Below are 26,063 nucleotides of genomic sequence, written 5' to 3'. Positions count from 1 at the left end.
AAGGGGTACAAAGAAAATTGCTGGGTCCAGTGGACCTGAATTATCAGGAAACATTGAACAAGTTATGACTGTGTTCCTGAGAATGCAGAAGATTTAGAGTATGTTGCTTGTTAGGGAAAATATTACAGCAGTGCTCAGGCAGGACAGATTAGAGGGCTTGTCTACTGAGTCCCTATGGGTGGAGCTGAGAAACAGGAAAGGTATGGCCACATTAGTGGGATTGTATTACAGAGCACCCAATAGTCAACGAGACTTGGAAGAGCAAATCTGCAGAGAGATAGCAGACAACTGCAGGAAACATGAAGTTGCGGTGGTAGGGGATTTTAATTTTCCATACATTGATTGGTACTCCCATACTGTTAGGGGTCTAGATGGTTTAGAGTTTGTAAAATGTGTTCAGGAAAGTTTTCTAAATCAGTATATAGAGGGACCAACTAGAGGGGATGCAATATTGGATCTCCTGTTAGGAAACGAATTCGGGCAAGTGACGGAAGTCTGTGTAGGGGAGCACTTTGGTTCCAGTGATCATAACGCCATTAGTTTCAATTTGATCATGGACAAGGATAGATCTGGTCCTAGGGTTGAGGTTCTGAACTGGAAGAAGGCTAAATTTGAAGAAATGAGAAAGGATCTAAAAAGCGTGGATTGGGACAGGTTGTTCTCTGGCAAAAATGTGATTGGTAGGTGGGAAGCCTTCAAAGGGGAAATTTTGAGAGTGCCGAGTTTGTATGTTCCTGTCAGGATTAAAGGCAAATTGAATAGGAATAAGGAACCTTGGTTCTCAAGGGATATTCCAACTCTGATAAAGAAGAAGAGGGAGTTGTATGACGTGTATAGGAAGCAGGGAGTAAGTAAGGTGCTTGAGGAGTATAAGAAGTGCAAGAAAATATTTAAGAACGTGATCAGGAGGGCTAAAAGAAGACATGAGGTTGCCTTGGCTGTCAAAGTGAAGGATAATCCAAAGAGCTTTTACAGGTATATTAAGAGCAAAAGGATTGTAAGGGATAAAATTGGTCCTCTTGAAGATCAGAGTGGTCGGCTTTGTGCAGAAACAAAGGAAATGGGGGAGATCTTAAATAGGTTTTTTTTGCGTCTGTATTTACTAAGGAAGCTGGCATGAAATCTATGGAATTGAGGGAATCAAGTAGTGAAACCATGGCAACTGTACGGATTGAAAAGGAGGAGGTGCTTGCTGTCTTGAGGAAAATTAAAGTGGATAAATCCCCAGGACCTGACAGGGTGTTCCCGCAGACCTTGAAGGAGACTAGTGTTGAAATTGCAGGGGCCCTGGCAGAAATATTTAAAATGTCGCTGTCTACGGGTGAAGTGCCGGAGGATTGGAGAGTGGTTCATGTTGTTCCATTGTTTAAAAAAGGATCAAAAAGTAATCTGGGAAATTATAGGCCGGTGAGTTTAACGTCAGTAGTAGGTAAGTTATTGGAGGGAGTACTAAGAGACAGAATCTACAAGCATTTGGATAGACAGGGGCTTATTAGGGAGAGTCAACATGGCTTTGTGCGTGGTAGGTCATGTTTGACCAATCTGTTGGAGTTTTTCGAGGAAGTTATCAGGAAAGTGGATGAAGGGAAGGCAGTGGATATTGTCTACATGGACTTCAGTAAGGCCTTTGACAAGGTCCTGCATGGGAGGTTAGTTAGGAAAATTCAGTCACTAGGTATACATGGAGAGGTGGTAAATTGGATTGGACATTGGCTCGATGGAAGAAGCCAGAGAGTGGTGGTAGAGAATTGCTTCTCTGAGTGGAGGCCTGTGACTAGTGGTGTGCCACAGGGATCAGTGCTGGGTCCATTGTTATTTGTCATCTATATCAATGATCTGGATGATAATGTGGTAAATTGGATCAGCAAGTTTGCTGATGATACAAAGATTGGAGGTGTAGTAGACAGTGAGGAAGGTTTTCAGAGCCTGCAGGGGGACTTGGACCAGCTGGAAAAATGGGCTGAAAAATGGCAGATGGAGTTTAATACTGACAAGTGTGAGGTATTGCACGTTGGAAGGACAAACCAAGGTAGAACATACAGGGTTAATGGTAAGGCACTGAGGAGTGCAGTGTAACAGAGGGATCTGAGAATACAGATACAAAATTCCCTAGAAGTGTCATCACAGGTAGACAGGGTCGTAAAGAGAGCTTTTGGTACATTGGCCTTTATTAATCGAAGTATTGAGTATAAGAGCTGGAATGTTATGATGAGGTTGTATAAGGCATTGGTGAGGCCGAATCTGGAGTATTGTGTTCAGTTTTGGTCACCAAATTACAGGAAGGATATAAATAAGGTTGAAAGAGTGCAGAGAAGGTTTACAAGGATGTTGCCGGGACTTGAGAAACTCAGTTACAGAGAAAGGTTGAATAGGTTAGGACTTTTTTCCCTGGAGCGTAGAAGAATGAGGGGAGAATTAACAGAGGTATATAAAATTATGATGGGTATAGATAGAGTGAATGCAAGCAGGCTTTTTCCACTGAGGCAAGGGGAGAAAAAAACCAGAGGACATGGGTTAAAGGTGAGTGGGGAAAAGTTTAAAGGGAACATTAGGGGGGGCTCCTTCACATAGAGAGTGGTGGGAGTATGGAATGAGCTGCCAGACGAGGTGGTAAATGTGGGTTCTTTTTTAACATTTAAGAATAAATTGGACAGATACATGGATGGGAGGTGTATGGAGGGATATGGTCCGTGTGCAGGTCAGTGGGACTAGGCAGAAAATGGTTCGGCACAGCCAAGAAGGGCCAAGGGGCCTGTTTCTGTGCTGTAGTTTCTATGGTCCTATGGTTCTATGTGATGAATGTATAATGCTATGCCATAGGTATTTCATTTTAGCAGTTCTGTAAGTGCAGTCTGTTCTGTTTGAGTTTGAACTAAGTTAAAAGGTTTTCTATTCAACTTAAGAATGTGCTGTCAGCCAATCAGAATGGTTGGATTGGGAGAAGGTCTTTGTTGGTGGGAGCTGGAAGAAGACAGGGGGAAAAGATGGCTGAGGATGCCATTCCTATTGCAGAAGGTGCTTTGTACAGATAAACGGCATCAAGAGGAAGACCCAATACTCCCTTGGGAGAGCCGTTTGTTTCAGATGGATTTTGAGTGACGTTCAGAAGGTGCTTTGTGCTTTTACGCAGACCGAGGGACCAGCATGTCAGTGACAGAGGAGTTCAAGATGATCCCCAACTTAAGTGCACATTTGAATATTTAAGAGTAATGGCCTTTTTTTTTTCTTTCTTTCATTTAATAACTGTTTGTTTAAATTAACATTCTTAAATATACTTATTTTTAATAGTATGCACTGTACGATCTGTTATCCCTTGCCGGGGGCAGTAAATCACACAGCATTCACACAAGCCAGGTTTCGGGTGGGCGAGACATCCTAAGCTCACAGATTTGGTAGGACACAAGTTGTGTGCACCCTAGATGTACGAAGCCAGAGAAAGGTGGGTTTATCAGAATTTAGTGGCTGTTAGCGAGGGGCTAACAAGCCAGGTTTCCAGAGACACCCAGTATAAGGGGGTTTCAGAGGTATACAAAATTGTAAGAGGTATAGATAGGGTAAATGCAAGCAGGCTTTTTCCACTGAGGTTGGATGGGACTGCAACTGGAGGTCATGAGTTAAGGGTGAAAGGTGAAAAGATTAAGGGGAGCTTGAGGGAAACCTCCTTCACTCAGAGGACTGTGAGAGTGTGGAATAAGCTGACAGCACAGGTGGTTCATGCAAACTCAATTTCAACGTTTAAGAAAAGTTTGGATCGGTACATGGATGGTAGGGGAATTGAGTTGTTTGGTCCCAGTGCAGGTCGATGGGAATAGGCAGTTTAAATGGTTTCAGCATGGCCTCAGGCCTGTTTCTGTGCTCTGTGACACTATGACCCTGTTTCTCTCCATCTGGCCCATATCCTTTTGAACATTTCCTATCAAGCAGACTGAGGAGACTGCAGACACTGGACTTTGGAGCAACACAAAATGCTGGAGGAACTCCGCATGTCAGACAGCATCTGTGGGGAGAAATGAACAGATGATGTCTCCTCTCTTGTGGTGAAACGGAGACACATCTTTTTCCCTTATTAGGGAGAGAGAGAGCCTATGGAATGTTGACTTATCGGGTGAACGAGTGGTCTTTGAGGTACTGCAAGTCTGTGTCTTTATTGATGCTGAGTGCTCGGTGGAGGATGCTGATGCAGTTATTTTGCTAGTGGGGGAGGGAGGGGTTGTTGCCTTGCTGCTGCTTGTGTGTGGGAGGGGGAGATGGGGGTGCTGTGGGGTACTAACGTTTAACTGTCATTCATCCTTTGGGGCACTCCTCTGTTTGCCTGGATAGTTGCGTAGAAAAAGAATTTCAAGATGTATATTGTATACATTTCTCTGAAATGAAATGTAACGACTGAAACTGTTGATGTTTCAGGTTGAAACTCTCCATCTGGATTGAAGGAAAGTGAAAATGGCCAGCGTAGAGAGATGCGGCAGGGGTGGGCGGGGGGTGAAGGGAGTGGCGCGAATGGGCAGGTGATGGGCGGATCCAGGTGTTGTGGGGGAGGTGATAGGCCGATGGGGAAAGGAGTGACACCAGCATCTGGCAGGTGATTGGTGGAAGTGACAAAGGGCTGAAGGTGATGGGATCTGATTGGAAAGGAAGCAGCACGCGGATTAAAGAGAGGGAACTGTGGAGGGCAGAGGGGGCATTAGGGGGAAGGGTAATGTGTAGGTGATAGGCAGATGGTGGAGTTAGAGGAGGGGAAAGAGATATAGCGATGGGATCAAGGTAGATCAAGATGTGAAGACAGTACACAAAGGAGGAGCTGCTTACCTGAAACTGAAGAATTCACTGTTAATGCTGACAGTCTGTGATCTACACAGGCATAATATTAGCTGCTGTTTCTCTCGTCTGCCTTCTTATCAAGTACCTTTCACAGCTTCCCTCCACCCATCATGATTTTATAAAAGTAATACCTTTTAATAATACCTTTTAATACCTTCTAATACCTTCAGGCTTCCAAGCCCCAGAAGAAAAATGTCAAGTCTATCCAGTCTTTCCGTATAACTCAAGAGCCAGAGCCAGAAGGGGCCATGGCAGACAAGATGAAGGAAACCCCCAAGGCATTCTACAAGTTTGTGAAGAGCAAGAGTACAAGACATGAGAGAATAGGGTAAATCAAGTGTGACAGTGGAAAAGTGTGTCTGGAAGTGCGAGGAGATAGCAGAGGTACTTAATGAATACTTTGCTTCAGTATTCAGTAAGGAAAAGGAAGTTGGTGATTGTAGAGATGACTTGCAGCGGACTGAAAAGCTTGAGCTTGTAGATATTAAGAAAGAGGATGTGTTGGAGCTTTTGGAAAGCATCAAGTTGGGTAAGTCACCGGGACCAGACGAGATATACCCCAGGCTACTCGGGGAGGACGAGGGATGAGATTGCTGAGCTTCTGGCAATAATCTTTGCATCACTAATGAGGATGGGAAAGGTTCTGGAGAATTGGAGGGTTACGGATGTTGTTCCATTATTCACGAAAGGGAGAAGAGATAGGCCAGGAAATTATAGACCAGTGAGTCTTACTCAGTGGTTGATAAGTTGATGGAAAAGATCCTGAGAGGCAGGGTTTATGAACATTTGGAGAGGTATAATAGGATTAGGAATAGTCAGCATGGCTTTGTCAAAGGCAGGTCGTACCTTACGAGCCTGATTGAATTTTTTGGGGATGTAACTAAACACATTGATGAAGGTCGAGCATTAGATCTAGTGTATATGGATTTCAGAAAGGCATTTGATAAGGTACCCCATGCAATACTTATTGAGAAAGTAAGGAGGCATGAGTTCCAAGGGGACCTTGCTTTGTGGATCCAGAATTGGCTTGCCCACAGAAGGCAAAGAGTGGTTGTAGACAGGTCATATTACAGCAGGACATCAATGGGATGCAAAACTGGGCTGAAAAGCTGTAGATGGAGTTCAACCCAGATAAGTGTGAGGTGTTCATTTTGGTAGGTCAAATATGATGACAGAATATAGTATTAATGGTAAGACTCTTGGCAGTGTGGAGGATAAGAGTGATCTTGGGGCCCGAGTCTATTGGGCACTGAAAGGAGCTACACAGGTTGAGTCTGTGGTTAAGAAGGCATACGATGCATTGGCCTTCATCAATTGTGGGATTGAGTTTAAGAGCTGAGAGGTAATGTTGCAACTATCTAGGACCCTGGTCAGACCCCACTTGGAGTACTGTGCTCAGTTCTGGTCACCTCACTACAAGAAGGATGTAGAAACTATAGAAATGGTGCAGAGGAGATTTACAAGGATGTTGGTGGACTGGGGGGGCATGCCTTATGAGAATAGGTTGAGTGGACTTGGTCTTTTCTCCTTGGAGTAAAGGAGGATGAGGGGTGACCTGATAGAGGTGTACAAGATGATGAGAGGCATTAATCGTGTGGATAGTCAGAGGCTTCTTCCCAGGGCTGAAATGTTTAACACAAGAGGGCGCAGTTTTAAGGTGCTTGGAAGCTGGTACAGAGGAGATGTCAGGGGTAAGTTTTTTACGCAGAGAGTGGTGATTGTGTGTAATGAGCAGCCAGCGATGGTGGTGGAGACGGATATATTAGGGTCTTTTAAGAGACTCCTCGATAGGTACATGGAGCTTCAAAAAATAGAAGGCTATGAGCAACTCTAAGGTAAGGACAGATGTTCGGCACAGCTTTGTGGGCTGAAGTGCCTGTGTTGTGCTATAGGTTTTCTGTTTCTATGTCTATGTAAACGTGTGATTTAGAATCCAATAGGGAATGTTGTATTAGGGTGTAGAATTGTAAACATTTTTGTGGTTTAACTTAATCGCATACTTGCTTTTATTTATAGATAATCACATGCATCCATAAAATAGTTCTGTGAATTTTCCAGTAAATATGGCACAGTTGCTTCATACGTATTGGTTTTCAGTAGCAGTTGTCACGCTACATAACTCTTGCTATTTTATAGGTTAATTGTTATGAATTGTTATACTCTAGTCTGAGTATAAGACCACAGCTTTTTTTGATTGGTCTTTTCTTTATTCTTTTAATTATTACTTTGCTTTTGTAACACTTAACAATTCGATCAAAACCAATGTTTTATGCCTTATTCTTGATTTCCAAAGAACCTTCGAATTGCAAATGAATCATGATCCAACAATAAGGTGACCTTGAGCTCATCTTTTAGGTATCCGTGTAAGAGTCTAATAACTCTTGTAATAAACACACACAAAATGCTGGAGGAACTCAGTGCAGAGTTCCTCCAGTATTTTGTGTAGATCCTGCCTGGCCTGCTGAGTTCTTCCAACATTTTCTGTGTGTTGCTTGGATTTCCAGCTTCGGCAGATTTCATCTTGATTGTAACTCTTGTGATAACTGTCTTTGAGCCTGCTTGGGTGTGTCTGTTTTGTCTGCTGTCATACAGGAGAGGGGAATCACACACTCAGCGATTCAGGAACAGCTTCTTCCCCTCTTCCATTCGATTCCTAAATCGACATTGAACCTTTGGACACTACCTCACTTTTTGAATATACAGTATTTCTGTTTTGGCACTTTTTAAAATTCGATTCAATATACATATACGATAATTGATTTACTTGTTTATTTATTACTATTATTATTATTATTTGTATTTTATTTTATATTTTTTCTCTGCTAGATTATGTATTGCATTGAACTGCCACTGCTAAGTTAACAAATTTCACATCACATGCTGGTGATAATGAACTTGTTTCTGTGAAGAGAGAATATCCAGTGTCATGGTGTGCACTGACAAACCACTGAACCCAGATACGAAGAAACAACAAAATCCCTTTTGTGCTCTAGGATTTTCTATGTTTCTATGTTTCCAACCCTTCCGTCCTAATAACAGCTGCATAAATGCATTCTGCACCTTTTTCAATTTAATGACATCCTTCCGTATACCTAGGTGATCAGGACTACACACTATAAGACCATAAGACCACAGATACAGGAGCAGAGTTACGTTATTTGTCCCGTTGAGTCTGCTTCGCCATTTCATCATGGCTAATTGATTTCCCTCCACCCCAATCTCCTGCCTTCTCCCTGTATCCTTTCATACACTGGCTAATCAAGACCTTATCAACCTCCACTTTAAATTTATCCAATGACTTGGCCTCCACAGCTACTTGTGGCAATTAAATTCCACAAACTCACCACTCTCTGGCTAAACAAATTGCTCATCATCTCCGTTCTAAATGGATTGGTCTTAATTGCCAGGCTGTATCCTTTGGTCTTAGACTCCCTCACCATCGGAAACATCCTCTCCGCATCCATGTTATCGAGACCTTTCAACATTAGATAGGTTGCAATGAGTTCCTCTTCATTCTTCTGAACTCCAGTGAGTACAGGCCCAGAGCCTTCACATGCTTCTCAGATGAAAAACCTTTCAATCCCGAAATCATTTTTGTGAGCCTCCTTTGAACCTTCTCCAACGTTAGCACATGCTTTCTTAGGAAAGGAGCCCAAAACTTCTCACAATACTCCATGTGAGGCCTCTCCAGTACTTTATAAAGCCTTAACAACACCTAGGTGGTTCACATCTACATCAGTTTTAACATGATACCCAACTGCTGCCGCAATGGTCCAACTGATGAAGGTAAGTGTGCCAAATGCTTTCTTCATTATCCCGTACAGCTGCCACTTTCAGGGAGCTATATCATTGTACCCCTAGCTCTCTCTGTCCCCAGGGGCAGATGGTCTGCGCTCCAGAGTGCTGAAGGAATTAGCCCAAGAAATAGTGGATGCATTAGTGATAATTTTTCAAAACTCTTTACATTCTGAACTAGTTCCTGAGGATTGGAGGGTGGCTAATGTAACACCGCTTTTTAAAAAAGGAGGGAGAGAGAAACCTGGGAATTATAGACTGGTTAGCCTAACATCGGTGGTGGGGAAAATTTTAGAGTCAGTTATCAAAGATGTGATAACAGCACATTTGGAAAGCGTTGAAATCATCGGACAAAGTCAGCATGGATTTGTGAAAGGAAAATCATGTCTGACGAATCTCATAGAATTTTTTGAGGATGTAACTAGTAGAGTGGATAGGGGAGAACCAGTGGATGTGGTGTATTTGGAATTTCAAAAGGCTTTTGACAGGGTCCCACACAGGAGATTAGTGTGCAAACTTAAAGCACACGGTATTGTGGATAAGGTATTGATGTGGATAGAGAATTGGTTGGCAGACAGGAAGCAAAGAGTGGGAATAAACGGGACTTTTTCAGAATGGCAGGCAGTGACTAGTGGGGTACCGCAAGGCTCAGTGCTGGGACCCCAGATGTTTACAATATATATTAATGACTTCGATGAGGGAATTAAATGCAGCATCTCCAAGTTTGCGGATGACACGAAGCTGGGTGGCAGTGTTAGCTGTGAGGAGGATGCTAAGAGGATGCAGGGTGACTTGGATAGGTTGGGTGAGTGGGCAAATTCATGGCAGATGCAATTTAATGTAGATAAATGTGATGTTATCCACTTTGGTGGCAAAAACAGGAAAACAGATTATTATCTGAATGGTGGCCGATTAGGAAAAGGGGAGGTGCAATGAGACCTGGGTGTCATTATACACCAGTCATTGAAAGTGGGCATGCAGGTACAGCAGGCGGTGAAAAAGGCGAATGGTATGTTGGCATTTATAGCGAGAGGATTTGGGTACAGGAGCAGGGAGGTACTACTGCAGTTGTACAAGGCCCTGGTGAGACCACACCTGGAGTATTGTGTGCAGTTTTGGTCCCCTAATCTGAGGAAGGACATTCTTGCCATAGAGGGAGTACAGAGGAGGTTCACCAGATTGATTCCTGGGATGTCAGGACTTTCATATGATGAAAGACTGGATCGACTAGGCTTGTACTCGTTGGAATTTAGAAGATTGAGGGGGGATCTGATTGAAACGTATAAGATCCTAAAGGGATTGGACAGGCTAGATGCAGGAAGATTGTTCTCGATGTTGGGGAAGTCCAGAATGAGGGGTGACAGTTTGAGGATAAAGGGGAAGCCTTTTAGGACCGAGATTAGGAAAAACTTCTTCACACAGAGAGTGGTGAATCTGTGGAATTTTCTGCCGCAGGAAATAGTTGAGGCCAGTTCATTGGCTATATTTAAGAGGGAGTTAGATATGGCCCTTGTGGCTAAAGGGATCAGGGGGTATGGAGAGAAGGCTGGTACAGGGTTCTGAGTTGGATGATCAGACATGATCATACTGAATGGCGGTACAGGCTCGAAGGGCTGAATGGCCTACTCCTGCACCTATTTTCTATGTTTCTATGTTTCTATGTCCAAGGCTTGCCTTTTGCTGTGTATATTATTGTCTGGTTTAACTTCCCAAACTACAACACTTTGCACTTATCTAAGTACAGGAAGTAGACAGAGCACCAAGTGAAATGGGGTCATAACAACAACCTATCCCTCAATGCCATCAAAACAAAAGAGTTGTTCATTGATTTCAAGATGAAGCAGTGTACATACTGCATCAATGATGTAGAAGTTGTGAAGGTTGAGACCTTCATGTTCTTAGGAGTGAACATCAACATCCTATCCTGCTCTAACCATGTGGACACAATGGCCAAGAAAGCTCACCAACTCCTCTACTTCCGTAAGAGACTGAAAATCTTCGGCATTTCCCCTTGCCGAGTTTTATTACTGAGCTATAGAAAGTATCTTATCTGGATGCACCACTGCTTGGTCTGGGAACTGCTCTGCGTATGACTGAAAGAAACTGCAGATAATCGTGGACATGTTTCAGTTTACGATGGAAACCCCACCCCTCCATAAACTCTGTTTACATTTCTTGCTGCTTTCGTAATGCAGCCAACTCACCTCAGACATGCTCTCTTCACCGCAACACCCCTCCCAAATCAGGCAGATAATAAAAGCCCAAAAAAGCATACCACCAGGCTGAAGGAGAACTTCTGTCATCAACATCATTATCATCATCACTGTGTGCCGTGTTGTATGATGTGGGCGATCATGGTTTTTGACCATGATTGTTCTTGGCAATGTTTTCTACAGAAGTGGCTTGCCATTGCCTTCTTCTGGACAGTGTTTTTAGAAGAGCAGGAGCAGGGTTTTAGATTTTTAGATCATTGGGATCTCTTCTGGGGAAGGTGGGACCTGTACAGATTGGATGGGTTGCACCTGAACTCGAAGGGGAGCAATATCCTTGCAGGTAGGCTTGCTAGCATGGTTCAGGAGGGTTTAAACTAATTTGCGAGGGGGATGGGACCCAGAGCAATAGAGCAGTGAAAGAAGTGCATGGAGTAAAGCCAGATCTAACATACAGAGAGGCTTTGAGGAAAGAGAAGCAGAATAAACGGTGTAAAGACAGTAAGGTAGAAGGGCTGAAATGTGTGTATCTCAATGCTAGAAGCATCAGGAACAAAGGTGATGAACTGAGAGCTTGGATACATACATGGAATTTTGATGTAGTGGCCATTACAGAGACTTGGCCGGCACCAGGGCAGGAATGGATTCTCAATATTCCTGGATTTCAGTGCTTTAAAAGGGATAGAGAGGGCGGAAAAAGCGGAGGAGGGGTGGCATTACTGGTCAGGGATACTATTACAGCTACAGAAAGGGTGGGTAATGTAGCAGAATCCTCTTTTGAGTCAATATGGGTGGAAGTCAGGAACAGGAAGGGAGCAGTTACTCTACTGGGGGTATTCTATAGGCCCCCTGGTAGCAGCAGAGATACAGAGGAGCAGATTGGGAGGCAGATTTTGGAAAGGTGCAAAAATAACAGGGTTCTTATCATGGGTGACGTTAACTTCCCTAATATTGATTGGCACCTGATTAGTTCCAAGGGTTTAGATGGGGCAGAATTTGTTCAGTGTGTCCAGGACGGATTCCTGTCACAGTATGTCGACAGGCCGACCAGGGGGAATGCCATACTAGATCTAGTACTAGGTAATGAACCGGGTCAGATCACAGATCTCTCAGTGGGTGTGCATCTGGGGGACAGTGACCACCGCTCCCTGGCCTTTATAATTATCATGGAAAAAGATAGAATCAAAGAGGACAGGAAAATTTTTAATTGGGGAAAGGCAAATTATGAGGCTATAAGGCTAGAACTTGCGGGTGTGAATTGGAATGATGTTTTTGCAAGGAAATGTACTATGGACATGCGGTCGATGTTTTGAGATCTCTTGCGGGATGTAAGGGATAAATTTGTCCTGGTGAGGAAGATAAAGAATAGTAGGGTGAAGGAACCATGGGTGACAAGTGAGGTGGAAAATCTAGTCAGGAGGAAGAAGGCAGCAGACATGAGGTTTAGGAAGCAAGGATCAGATGGGTCTATTGAGGAATATAGGGAAGCAAGAAAGGACCTTAAGAAGGGGCTGAGAAGAGCAAGAAGGGGGCATGAGAAGGCCTTGGCGAGTAGGGTAAAGGAAAACCCCAAGGCATTCTTCAATTATGTGAAGAAAAAAAGGATGACAGGAGTGAAGGTAGGACCAATTAGAGATAAAGGTGGGAAGATGTGCCTGGAGGCTGTGGAAGTGAGCGAGGTCCTCAATGAATACTTCTCTTCGGTACTCACCAATGAGAGGAAACTTGATGATGGTGAGGACAGTCTGAGTGAGGTTGATGTTCTGGAGCATGCTGATATTAAGGGAGAGGAGGTGTTGGAGTTGTTAAAATACATTAGGACAGATAAGTCCCCGGGGCCTGACGGAATATTCCCCAGGCTGCTCCACGAGGTGAGAGAAGAGATTGCTAAGCCTCTGGCTAGGATCTTTATGTCCTCGTTGTCCACGGGAATGGTACCGGAGGATTGGAGGGAGGCGAATGTTGTTCCCTTGTTCAAAAAGGTAGTAGGGATAGTCCGGGTAATTTGGACCCGTGAGCCTTACGACTGTGGTGGGAAAGCTGTTGGAAAAGATTCTTAGACATAGAATCTATGGGCATTTAGAGAATCATGGGCTGATCAGGGACAGTCAGCATGGCTTTGTGAAGGGCAGATCATGTCTAACAAGCCTGATAGAGTTCTTTGAGGAGGTGACCAGACATATATAGATGAAGGTAGTGCAGTGGATGTGATCTATATGGATTTTAGTGAGGCATTTGACAAGGTTCCACACGGTAGGCTTATACAGAAAGTTAGAAGGCATGGGATCCAGGGAAGTTTGGCCAGGTGGATTCAGAATTGGCTTGCCTGCAGAAGGCAGAGGGTTGTGGTGGAGGGAGTACATTCAGATTGGAGGATTGTGACTAGTGGTGTCCCACAAGGATCTGTTCTGGGACCTCTACTTTTCATGATTTTTATTAACGACCTGGATGTTGGGGTAGAAGGGTGGGTTGGCAATTTTGCAGATGACACAAAGGTTGGTGGTGCTGTAGATAGTGTAGAGGATTGTCAAAGATTGCAGAGAGACATTGATAGGATGCAGAAGTGGGCTGAGAAGTGGCAGATGGAGTTCAACCCGGAGAAGTGTGAGGTGGTACACTTTGGAAGGACAAACTCCAAGGCAGAGTACAAAGTAAATGGCAGGATACTTGGTAGTGTGGAGGAGCAGAGGCATCTCGGGGTACATGTCCACAGATCCCTGAAAGTTGCCTCACAGGTGGATAGAGTAGTTAAGAAAGCTTATGGGGTGTTAGCTTTCATAAGTCGAGGGATAGAGTTTAAGAGTCGCAATGTAATGATGCAGCTCTATAAAACTCTGGTTAGGCCACACTTGGAGTACTGTGTCCAGTTCTGGTCACCTCACTATAGGAAGGATGTGGAAGCATTGGAAAGGGTACAGAGGAGATTTACCAGGATGCTGCCTGGTTTAGAGAGTATGCATTATGATCAGAGATTAAGGGAGCGAGGGCTTTACTCTTTGGAGAGAGGGAGGATGAGAGGAGACATGATAGAGGTGTACAAGATAATAAGAGGAATAGATAGAGTGGATAGCCAGCGCCTCTTCCCCAGGGCACCACTGCTCAATACAAGAGGACATGGCTTTAAGGTAAGGGGTGGGAAGTTCAAGGGGGATATTAGAGGAAGATTTTTTACTCAGAGAGTGGTTGGTGTGTGGAATGCACTGTCTGAGTCAGTGGTGAGGCAGATACACTAGTGAAGTTTAAGAGACTACTAGACAGGTATATGGAGGAATCTAAGGTGGGGGCTTATATGGGAGGCAGGCTTTGAGGGTCGGCACAGCATTGTGGGCCGAAGGACCTGTACTGTGCTGTACTATTCTATGTTCTATGTTCTAAGATGTGTGACGCCATCCATTATCAATATTCTTCAGAGATTCTCTGCCTGGAGTTAGTGGTCACATAACCAGGACTTGTGATATGCACCAGCTGCTCATCTGACCAACCATCGCCTGATCCCATGGCTTCACGTGAGCCTGATCAGGGCCAGAGGCCGGGGGGATGTCGCTAAGTAGATGCTACAGCTTATCCAAGGTTCACCTGCAGGCGAGTGGAGGGAAGGAGCTCCTTGCACCTCCTTTGTTAGAGATGTGTCTCCACCTCACCATTCACCAGCTTCTATAATACTGTTATAAGACCTCAGAACAGTTCCCTCCCATTTATAATAAGATTACAGCTTGATCTCACAATTCATCTCGCTTTGACACTGGCCACTATAGTCCACCTGCACTGCACTTCTCTGTAAGTGCAGCACTCAATTCTGCATTCTGTTATATTTTACCTTTTACTATCGCAATGCACTTGTAATGAACTGATCTGTATGAAGAGTATCCAGACAAGTTTTCACATTTGTACGTGTAACAATAATAAACCAATTTACCACTTTCTCCACAATGAATACAAGTGAGCAGTATTCATTTCAGACCTCACCCATCTCCTGTGGCTCCACACACAGATAGTCACATTATTCCTTATTCTCACCTGAGTTATTCTTGCTCTTAATTTAATTGGGGAATATTTTAGGATTCTCTCATCTGCCAATGCTGTCCTTTTGCCCTCCTGATTCCTTCTTGTGTTCTCCTACATCCCTTTTTTTACTCCTCAAGCGATTCACCTGATCCCAACCTATACTTCCATGTTTTTCCTTACCAGAGGCTCAATATCCCTCTTCAACCAGGATTCCTTAACCTTACAATTTTTTTCCTTTCACTCTAACAGGAGTACTCTCTCTCTGAACGCTCATTACTTTTTTTTCTACAAAGCTCTCACTTGTCAGAATTCTTTTTACTGACAAACAGCCTCTCCTGGTCAACCACAGCCAGTTCTTGTATAACGTCAGCAAAATTAGTCTTGTCCCAATGTAGGAATGTACTGGGAAGCTGGATGGATAAAACCCGCATGGATAACTTCACTCACCTCACCACTGAAGAGGAGAAGATATTCTTATTACTGAGAATTCAGAAATAAGAAGGGGGTGATAACATTGGATGGAATTGTACTACAGGCCTCAAGTAGTCTGTGGGAATTACAGGACCAAATATGTAGGGAGATCACAGATAAGAGTGAAGGAACAACTGGATTTCAATAGTCGGCATTCTTAACTTCCGTAATATTGACTGGGACTACCATAGTGCTAAGGGTTTGGATGAGATGGAATTGGGTGTATCCAGAAAAGTTTTCTCAAACAATATGCAGATGGTGCTACAAAATAAGGGACTATAATGGATCTCACATGAGAAGTGAGCCTGGGCAAGAGACTGAACGGTCAGTGGGGAAACACTTTGGAACAGACAGTGTAATTCTATGTTTTAAATTGTTGCAGAGAAGAGTTAGGATTGGTCCACAAGCTAGTTTGAAATTAAAGTAAAACCAATTTGCTTTGATATGGAATGGAACAGGCTTTGAATGGAAAATCCTACAAAAGGTAATGGACTCAAACCAGTACGTCGTGAGTAAAGCCCTCCCAGATATTGAGTACACCTACATGAAACACTGTTGTAGGAAAGCAGCATCCATCATCAGAGATCCCCACCACCCAGATCATGCTCTCCTGTTGCTGCTGTCATCAGGCAGAATGGCACAAGAGCCTCAGAACCCACATCACTCGGAACAGTTACTACCCTCAACCATCAGGCTGTTGAGTAAAAGGGGATAACTACACTCACGCCCCATCATTGAAATGTTCCTACAACCAATAATCTAACTTCAATGACTCTTTATCTCATTACCACATGCTCTCATTAATAATTGTTATTTATTTATATTTGCATTTGCACAGTTTGTTGTCTTCTGCACTCTGGTTGATCTTCCATTGAAGATGTTGTTGTTACTATTTTATAGATTTTCTGAGAAGATGAATTTCAAGTCTGTATATGGTGACATACATGTACTTGATAATAAAATTTACATTGAAATTTTAAACAGAGACTCCAAAGTTTGACTGGGAGAAGCTGCTTGAAGGTAACGAGACATCAGACGTGTGAGACGGACTTAAAATTCAGGTGGCCAGCATGTTCCTATTAGATTGAAAGGCAAGGTGGCAGGGGAGTCAGGGAAAACTGGTCCATGAGGGATATTAAGGTCAAGTACAAGAATATAACTGGGATCAAAGGAATTACTTGAGTATAATAGATGCAGGGATACACAAGAGAGAAATCAAAAGAGCAAAACAATACAGCATGTCTGAAAAGGTAAAGGAGAACTTTCAAGAGAATCTGTAAGTATATTCAGAGTAAGGAGGTAACTAGGGAGATAACAGAGCACCTTAAGGTTCAATATGTGAGCCTTGGGAAATGGGTGGTATCTTAAATTAGTATTTCCTTTGAACTTTACCATGGTGAAGGTCATGGAAAGTAGGGAATACGGGAAAAAAATTGTGATGTTTAGGAACATTGCCACATGACAAAATAGGTGGTGTTGGCAGTCTTAAATTTCATGAAATTCCTGAAGGCAATCAAGTGCATCCTCAGATATATTCGGGAAGTTTGAAAAAATTACTGGAGTGCTGGAAGTGGTATTTATACCATCGGTAGCTGTAGATGAGATACTGGAAGACTGGAGAGTGTTATTGCCTTTATTTAAGAAAGGCTACAAGGAAAAGCCAGGGATGGAGGTGGTGAGCTGAACATTGGTGGGAAAATTATTGGAGAGGACTCTGAGACATAGGGATCTACCTACATTTGGAAAGGCAAATACTGATGAGGGATGATTTAATATAGTTACGTGCATGCAATATTCTGTCTCACAGATGTGATTGAGTTTTTTGAAGAGGCAACTGAGAGGCAGAATGGTAGGCATTGTTGACATGGACATTAGGAAGACATTTGACAAAGTCCTGCGTGGTAAATTAATCTGGAACCTTGGAACACATGGGCACAAGAGATTCTGCAGGTGCTGGCATTCTTGAACGAACAACACGTACAAAATATGGGCAGAACTCAGCAGGTCTGGCAGCACCCATGGAGGGGAATAAACAGTCAAAATTTCAGACCAAGAACCCTCGGCAAGACTGGAAAGGAAGGAGCTAGAAGCCACAATAAGAAGGTGGGGGAGGTGAAGGAGCACAAGCTGGTAGCTGATGGATAAGACTAGGTGAGAGGGAAGGTGGGTGGGTGGGGGAGGAGAGATGAAGTTAGAAGCTGTGAGATGTTAGGTCAGAAGAAGAAATTTAAGAAGAGAGACCTCAGAAGATCTATCCTGGTCCCAACATATTGATACAATTACAAAGAGGGCACACCAGTGGATATATTTCATTAGGAGTTTGATACATCACCAAAGACCCTAGCAAGTGTTTACAGATGTGCCATGGTGAGCATTCTAACTGGCTGCATCACTGTATGATATGGAAGGGCCACAGTACAGGATTGGAGAAGCTGCTGAAAGTTGCAAACTTAGCCAGCTCCAGCATGGACACCAGCCTAAGCACTATTGATGACACCTTCCAAAAGCAATCCCCAAGACATGCCCTCTTCTCATTGCCTCCAGCAGAGAGAAGATACAGGATTCTGAAAACACACACTTAATATTTTAGGAATAGCTTCTTCCCCTCTGTCATCAGTTTTCTGAACAGAAAGTGAAGCCACGAACACAATTCACTATTATACTCTCCTTTTTGTACAATTTATTTCATTTTTACACATATTTCTTCTGAAAATTCACTGTATATTTTATGTTTTGCACTGTACTGCTTCCACAAAACCACAAATTACATTATTTATGTCCGTGATAATAAACCTAATGCTGATTCTGAGAATACCAGCCATAGAAGAATGGAGAGATGTGGGGAACGAATGGGAGATGATGGGCAGGAGAGGAGAAGAGACGGGGTGTGAGGGTAACCGGAATGGGGAATGGAAAAAGAAAAGGGGGTGAAGAGTTTAATTATGGACAGTTAGAGAAAGCGATGTTCATGCCATCAGGTTGAAAGCTATCCAGCCTGAGTTTGGCCTCATTGTGGAGTACAGGAGGCTACAGACAGAATGAGAACGGGAAGTCAAATTGTAATGGGTGATCTTGCATTTTGCAGCAAACAGAGCAAATCTGCTTGATGAAGCAGTCCCCCAGTCAGCGTGGGATCTTACTGATGTAGAGGAGACCATAATGGGAGAACCACATGCAATAGATGACCCAAACGATTTGCAGACGAAATGTTGCCCCATCAGGAAGGACTATTTAGGGCCCTGAAATATGGTGAGGGAGGAGGTGTAGAGGCAGGTGTACACTTGTCCTACTGACAGGATTAAGTGCCAGGAGGGGAATCATTGGAGAGAGACAAGTGGACAAGGAAGTCACGCAGAGAGTGATCCTTACGGAAAGTGGAGAGTGGGGTGAAGGAAAGATTTGCTGCATGGTATGATTCTGTTGTAGATGGGAGAAGTTCTGGAGAATAATGGGCTGGATACAGAGGATTGTGAATGATAGGTAAGGACAAGAGGAACACTATCCCTGCTATGACAATGGGATGATCATGTGAGAAATTGAGGAGATGCAGGTGCAAGCAGCGTCAATGACTGTGGAAGGGAAACACAATTCTTTGTAGGACATCTCAGCTGTTCCAGAATGCAAAGCCTCCTCCTGAGAACAGGTGCAGTGGCGGCAGAGGAACTGAGAGAAGGAAATCGTGTTTTTATAAGGTAGGGCTGGGAAGAGGAATAGTCAAGACAACTGAAAGTTAGTAGGCTTGTAAAAGATGCCTATCTCCAGAGATGGAACAGAGCGATCGAGAAAGGGGATTGAGATGTCAGAGGTGGGTCAGCTTCTTTTTTCATTCCCCCTCCATACTCCCCCTCACCTGCTCTCACCGATTACCTGCCAGGTTATGTTCCTTCTCCTCCGCCCCAACCTTGTTATTCTGGCTCTTCCCCCTTCCTTTCCAGTCCTGATGAATGGCTTCCATTTGAAACACCAACTGTTTATTCCCCTCATTTGCTGCTGCCTGAATTGCTGAGTTTCTCCAGCATTTTATATGGTTTGTCATTAGATCATATGAGATCCAGCGTGAGCTTGCCACTTGGATACGAAGTTGGCACATTGGAAGGAGTCAGAGGGTGCTCGTGGAGGGTTGTTATTTAGACTGGAGGCCAGTTACCTCCGGTGTGTTGCAGGGATCAGTACTGGATCTTTTATTGTTCATCACCTATATCAATTACTTATGGAGTTTGGGAAGTTTGTGGATGACATTAAAATTGGTGGGATAGTGTACAGTGAAGAAGATTACCAGATCGAAATCAACTGAGTGAGTGGACCAAATCTGAACAAATGCAAAGGGCTGCAGTTTGGTAACTTCAACCAGCGCAGGAATTAAAGAGTAAATGGGACAGCCTGAGGAATTGTTCTAGAACAGAGAGATCTAGGAATACCAGTACACAGTTCACTGAAAGTGATGACACACATAGACAGGATGACAAAGAATGTGTTTGGCAAACCTCTGAGCTGCGTACGCAGGGCCATTAATATTATCAAAGATCCCACCCATACATCCAGCATCCTCTTTGACTTTACACCATTAGGCAGGAGCCGCTGGTGCATAAAGGCAAGAACAGTCAGAATGGGGATACAGCTTCTGAACTCCCTGCCATATCACATCTGAAGTTTCACTAGTTAATTTGTTCTGTACCTTACAATATTTAATGTATGCCCTTACTTGGTTTATTTATGCTTAATTCATTTGTAGATTCAATTTTTATTTTCCAAAGTTATTGTGTATCATATGTGTGTTATTTGTACTTTTATGCTGCAGAGAAACATTGTCTTGTTTGACGGTGTACATGTATAAAGTTAAATGACAATAAACTCAACTTGACTCGACACTCGCTTTCATTAGTAAAAAACTTGGGACAAACCAGTGCTACAAAGCTGGCCAACTTTCCAGTTTAATGACATTTCTGACATTACTCAAAGTATTGTGCCACAAGCTAAATATCATTAAACAGACAACAGGAATTCTGCAGATGCTGGAAATTCAAGCAACACACATCAAAGTTGCTGGTGAACGCAGCAGGCCAGGCAGCATGTCTGGGAAGAGGTATAGTCGACGTTTCAGGCCGAGACCCTTCGTCAGGACTAACTGAAGGAAGAGTTAGTAAGAGATTTGAAAGTGGGATGTGGAGGGGGAGATCCAAAATGACAGGAGAAGACAGGAGGGGGAGGGATGGAGCCAAGAGCTGGACAGGTGATTGGCAAAAGGGATATGAGAGGATCATGGGACAGGAGGTCTGGGGACAAAGACAAGCGGGGGGTGGGGGGGAACCCAGAGGATGGGCAAGAGGTATAGTCAGAGGGAGAAAAAGGAGAGTGAGAGAAAGAATGTGTGTATATAAATAAATAACGGATGGAGTACGAGGGGGAGGTGGGGCATTAGCAGAAGTTAGAGAAGTCGATGTTCATGCCATCAGGTTGGAGGCTACCCAGGTAGAATATAAGGTGTTGTTCCTCCAACCTGAGTGTGGCTTCATCTTTATAGTAGAGGAGGCCATGGATAGACATGTCAGAATGGGAATTGGATGTGGAATTAAAATATGTGGCCACTGGGAGATACTGCTTTCTCTGGCGGACAGAGCGTAGGTGTTCAGCAAAGCGGGCTCCCAGTCTGCGTCACGTCTTGCCAATATATAGAAGGCCACATCGGGAGCAGCAGATGCAGTATATCACCCCAGCCGACTCACATGTGAAGTGTCACCTCACCTGGAAGGACTGTCTGGGGCCCTGAAAACAAAACCCTCGTCCCACACCGCTCCCACAGCGCTCGTTGACTTTATTAACTTTGCCTCCAACTTTCACCCTGCCCTCAAGTTTACCAGGTTCATTTCCGACACCTCCCTCCCCTTTCTAGATCTTTCTGTCTCTATCTCTGGAGACAGCTTATCCACTGATGACTACTATAAGCCTCCTGACTCTCACAGCTATCTGGACTATTCCTCTTCTCACCCTGTCACTTGCAAAAATGCCATCCCCTTCTCGCAATTCCTCCGTCTCCGCCGCATCTGCTCTCAGGATGAGGCTTTTCATTCCAGGACGAGGGAGATGTCCTCCATTTTTAAAGAAAGGGGCTTCCCCTCCTCCACTATCAACTCTGCTCTCAAACACATCTCCCCCATTTCACACACATCTGCTCTCACTCCATCCTCCCGCCACCCCACTAGGAATAGGGTTCCCCTGGTCCTCACCTACCACCCCACCAGCCTCCGGGTCCAACATATTATTCTCCGTAACTTCCGCCACCTCCAACGGGATCCCACCACTAAGCACATCTTTCCCTCCCCCCCTCTGCTTTCCGCAAGGATCGCTCCCTACGCGACTCCCTTGTCCATTCATCCCCCCCATCCCTCCCCACTGATCTCCCTCCTGGCACTTATCATTGGAAGTGGAACAAGTGCTACACAGGCCCTTACACTTCCTCCCTCACCACCATTCAGGACCCCAAACAGTCCTTCCAGGTGAGGCAACACTTCACCTGTGAGTCGACTGGGGTGATATACTGCGTCCGGTGCTCCCGATGTGGACTTCTATATATTGGCAAGACCCGACGCAGACTGGGAGATCGTTTTGCTGAACACCTATGCTCTGTCCACCAGAGAAAGCAGGATCTCCCAATGGCCACACATTTTAATTCCACATCCCATTCCCATTCTGACATGTCTATCCACGGCCTCCTCTACCGTAAAGATGAAGCCACACTCAGGTTGGAGGAACAACACCTTATATTCCGTCTGGGTAGCCTCCAACATGATGGCATGAACATTGGCTTCTCTAACTTCTGCTAGTGCCCCACCTCCCCCTCGTACCCCATCCGTTATTTATTTATATACACACATTCTTTCTCTCCCTCTCCTTTTTCTCCCTCTGTCCCTCTGAATATACCCCTTCCCCATCCTCTGGGTTCCTCCCCCCTTTGTCTTTCTCTCCAGACCTCCTGTCCCATGATCCTCTCATATCCCCTTTGCCAATCATCTGTTCAGCTCTTGGCTCCATCCCTCCCCCTCCTGTCTTCTCCTATCATTTTGGATCTCCCCCTCCCCCTCCCACTTTCAAATCTCTTACTCACTCTTCCTTCAGTTAGTCCTGACGATGGGTCTCGGCCTGAAACGTCGATTGTACCTCTTCCTAGAGATGCTGCCTGCCCTGCTGCGTTCACCAGCAACTTTGATGTGTGTTGCTATCATTAAACCAGAAGGGGTTCAGAAAAATATCCACAAGGATATTACCGGGACTGCAGGGTTTGAGTTTGAAGGAAAAACTGAATAGGTGAGAGCTTTTTTTCCTTGATTGATCTGGGCAAATTGGGACAAAAGACCTATCTCTCTGTTGTAAACCTTTGACTCTAAACACGCTGCAGCTGTGTTTCTCTCTGATTCTGGGTCCTGGGCAAGAAGGAGAATATGGCCTGTAAATGTCAGTTTCTGCATTATAAAGTCAGCAGGGCTATAAATTGCCCAGTGCAGGAGCAACAGATGTTATTTTCCCTCGAGGCATGTCTCTAAGGTTAGGTGTGTGGGTGATATGTGAGCACTAGGGAAAGTCATTCCTCTCTGCCAATCAACCTGATTCTAGCTGGACTTTCAGACCCAGGATCCTGGGACCACCTATTGACCTGACTCCAGAGGCAGGGGGATCTAGTCTTGTTGCCACTGGTGGGCCTTGATTTACTAGAGAATCTCAGAAGGAATTCCTCCACCACTGATCCTCCTGGTGGTACTGTGATGGATCTGGGTCGGTTGGAGCATCTGACCTGCCACACAGTGTGTGACGTGGTCAGAAAGAAAACGCACCAGTGTGTTTACTTTCATAGACACTGTCACCAAATTCTCAAGCAAACTTCCCACCATCGGTAGTGTTGACATGAGGTGCTGCATCAAGAAAGCAACATCCTTCATCAGAGATTCTCACCATCCGGGCAATGCCATCTTATCACCATTACCATCGGCAGGAGGTACAGGAGCCTGATGTCCTACTCCACCAGGTTCCAAAACAGCTACTTCCCTTCAGCCATTCAGTTCCCGAACCAACCATCACAATGCTAATGACTACTATTTGAAAACACTAGAGTCATAGTCATAGAGAAGTACAGCACAGAGGCCCTTTGGCCCATCTAATCCATGCCGAAACTGTTTAAACTGCCTTCTCCCATAAATCTCCACCAGGATCAAAGCTTTCCATACTCCAAACATCCACGTACATATCCAGACTTCTTTTGAATGTTGAAATCCAGCTTGCATGCACCATTTTTGCTGGCAGCTCATCCTCCTCTCATGACCATCTGAATGAAGAAGATTCCCCTTATGTTCCCCTTAAACTTTTCACCTTTCCCCCTTAACCCATGACCTCTGGTTGTAGTCCCACCCAACCTCAGTAGATAAAGCCTGCTTGCATTTACCCTATTTATTCCCCTCATAATTTTGAATACCTCTATCAGATCTGCTCTAAATTTTCTAAGTGACCAGATTGATCACTTTCCACGAAAATACACTTTGATATTTTTTGTCCTGATTGAATTCCTTTTGGTAAAAATTGTGCTGATACTTTTCCTGTGAATGCTGCTTATATGATTTGACATGCCTGTGGCTGATCATTGCCCTTGTGCACATGACAATGGACTCATCCTGGACTTTGACAAATCAGCTGTCAATGGTGTTAGACTAGAAGAAAATGGGGAATCAGTCTGGAGATAGAGGAAGACTGTGGAGTCCAACACCAGTGACGAAGGGGGTGCCTTCCTATTACACAATTTCTCAGGCGAGAGAGAGAGAGGACCTGAGCTTCCTGAATGGCCAGCGCCTCTGTGCAAGTTTAAGGGCTTGCTGCTCGCTCGTGATAAGCTAACGCTCAGAGGGATGGTGTTTACTTGTACTCTGCATCAAATGGTGACAGGAGGTGCAATGATGCAAAAAAAAACACATGCAATGCAGAAAATAGCTTTGACTTCTGGATTTCCTGAGAGAGAGAGGGGCGGGGAGAGAAAAGAAACTGATCTAAGGAGAGACAGACAGCAATAATCGAAACAAACAAATTAAGAGGGGACTGAAATAGGAAGAGAGGAGAGAAAGAGAAAATGTTTGGGTAGGCAGATATAGAGTCTGGCTAAACAGAGAAGTAAAGGGGATGAGAAAGGGTGAGGGTGAAGGTTAAGATGGTAATATTTCATCAGCTATTCCAGTTTCCGGGTGTAGACTAGAACGAAACCAGGGCGTGCCACTCTTAGGCCTGCATGGCCGAGAACCGAGATCAGTTCACATACGTTTCACTGCCCTAAAAGCAATCAATCATTAAAACCTGACCTTACCCACATAAACAGGAATGAGATAGGCACAGAATGGGTAGAGGAACTCCAATCCACATGTTTTGGCGTGTGGTTCCTTGGCGATTGTCGAAGGGAATACTTCACGTTCTGTATCTGAACGTGGAACTGCCAGTGTGTGACAACACAGTGGCAACGGAGCTTCACTCTCGATCTAACCAACTCCCTGGGAGTGTGCATTGGGACAGCGTATAGAGAACTTCACTTTCTGTTCAGTTCCTACTGTCCCTCCTCTGGGAGCCTTGGACGAGAACTGTGGAAATAACAGAGGCCTTGGACAGAAGTAAGTGAAAAACACAATTCTTTTTGATTAAACTCACGCTCTGAGATGGACAGCATCAGCCAGAGGGAGCTGAGAAACCACCCGAAGGCCATATCTCTCCAGCAACTGCAGTGTTCGATAGGACTGGCTTCTGCTTGCAGCTGGTTGTTGGTTGTGAGCCGTCTGAGAACGTGTATAGGCGTTGTGAGCACATTCAGGAAGCCACAACTTCACGTCAGCATGGAGGCTGTGACAGTGGGTGCATGTCAGTGACTGATCACTTCCGTAAGACATGAAGATTTACAGCGATTATGTTTGATGTCATTAATAGTAACCCCTCATTTCAAATAGATGACAGAAAGCCACAGAACAACATGTCAGATAATATGGCAAAGCTACTTTTAATGACGTCCTATTGAGAAGGCTTGAAGGCAATCGGGCAAAGTCAAAAGGAAATCGGGTTTGACCAACTTACTGAAGTTCTTGAAAGAAGTGACATGCGTTTTGGATAAAGGGGAATGAGAAAGACTATAATTTTGATTTCTGGAAGCCAAGTGATAAAGTGCTGAACTGAAAGTGTTTGCACAAACTATAAGCCTGTGGTACTGGAAACAACGTAGTGGTGTGAGTAGAAGATAGGCTGGATAATAGGGAACAATATGGCCATAAAGTTCAAAGTCCAAAGATGAGTTTATTGTCATGTGTGCAAGTACATGTTTGCAAATTAAAACTTACTTTCAGCATAATCTCAGACATGAAGCACCTTATAAGCAGCATTTACAAAACAAAGCATAATTATCCATAAACATGAGAAAATCTGCAGATGCTGGAAATCCAAAGCAACACACACAAAATGCAGGAGGAACTGGCAGGTCAGGCAGCAGCCATGGGAAAGAGTAAACAGTCGTGGTTTGGGCAGAGACCCTTCATCAGGACTGAATGGAGAGTCTCAGACTGAAACATCAAATGTTGTGGAGATTAAGGTGTTTTCCAACTGCTTCAAGAACCAAATGATTGAGGGGAAGTAGCTGTTCTTGTTCACCTATATATTTACTGTAATTCAGTTTTTTTCCTCTATATTTATTTATCATGTATTTCATTGTATTGCTGGCATAAATTTAACAAATTTCATGACATATCCGGTGATATT

The 26,063-nt window shown here is 44.2% G+C and overlaps 1 protein-coding gene across 1 annotated transcript in view; it reads right to left on the bottom strand.

Annotated features, from left to right (window-relative positions):
* Positions 1-25,137, bottom strand: part of LOC140210139 (CD48 antigen-like) — a 49,411-nt gene extending 24,274 nt beyond the window's left edge. The window contains exon 1 of the mRNA XM_072279018.1: positions 24,972-25,137. Within this exon, the coding sequence (XP_072135119.1) occupies positions 24,972-25,026 (55 nt within the window). The 5' untranslated portion in view covers positions 25,027-25,137. The remainder of the gene's footprint in view (positions 1-24,971) is intronic.
* Between the last annotated feature and the right edge of the window lie 926 nt (positions 25,138-26,063).

This window comes from Mobula birostris, chromosome 14 (assembly GCF_030028105.1).
Source record: "Mobula birostris isolate sMobBir1 chromosome 14, sMobBir1.hap1, whole genome shotgun sequence".
NCBI lineage: Eukaryota > Metazoa > Chordata > Chondrichthyes > Myliobatiformes > Myliobatidae > Mobula > Mobula birostris.
Note: the sequence above shows the minus strand (reverse complement) of the source record. Positions and strands in the feature narration are given on the sequence as shown.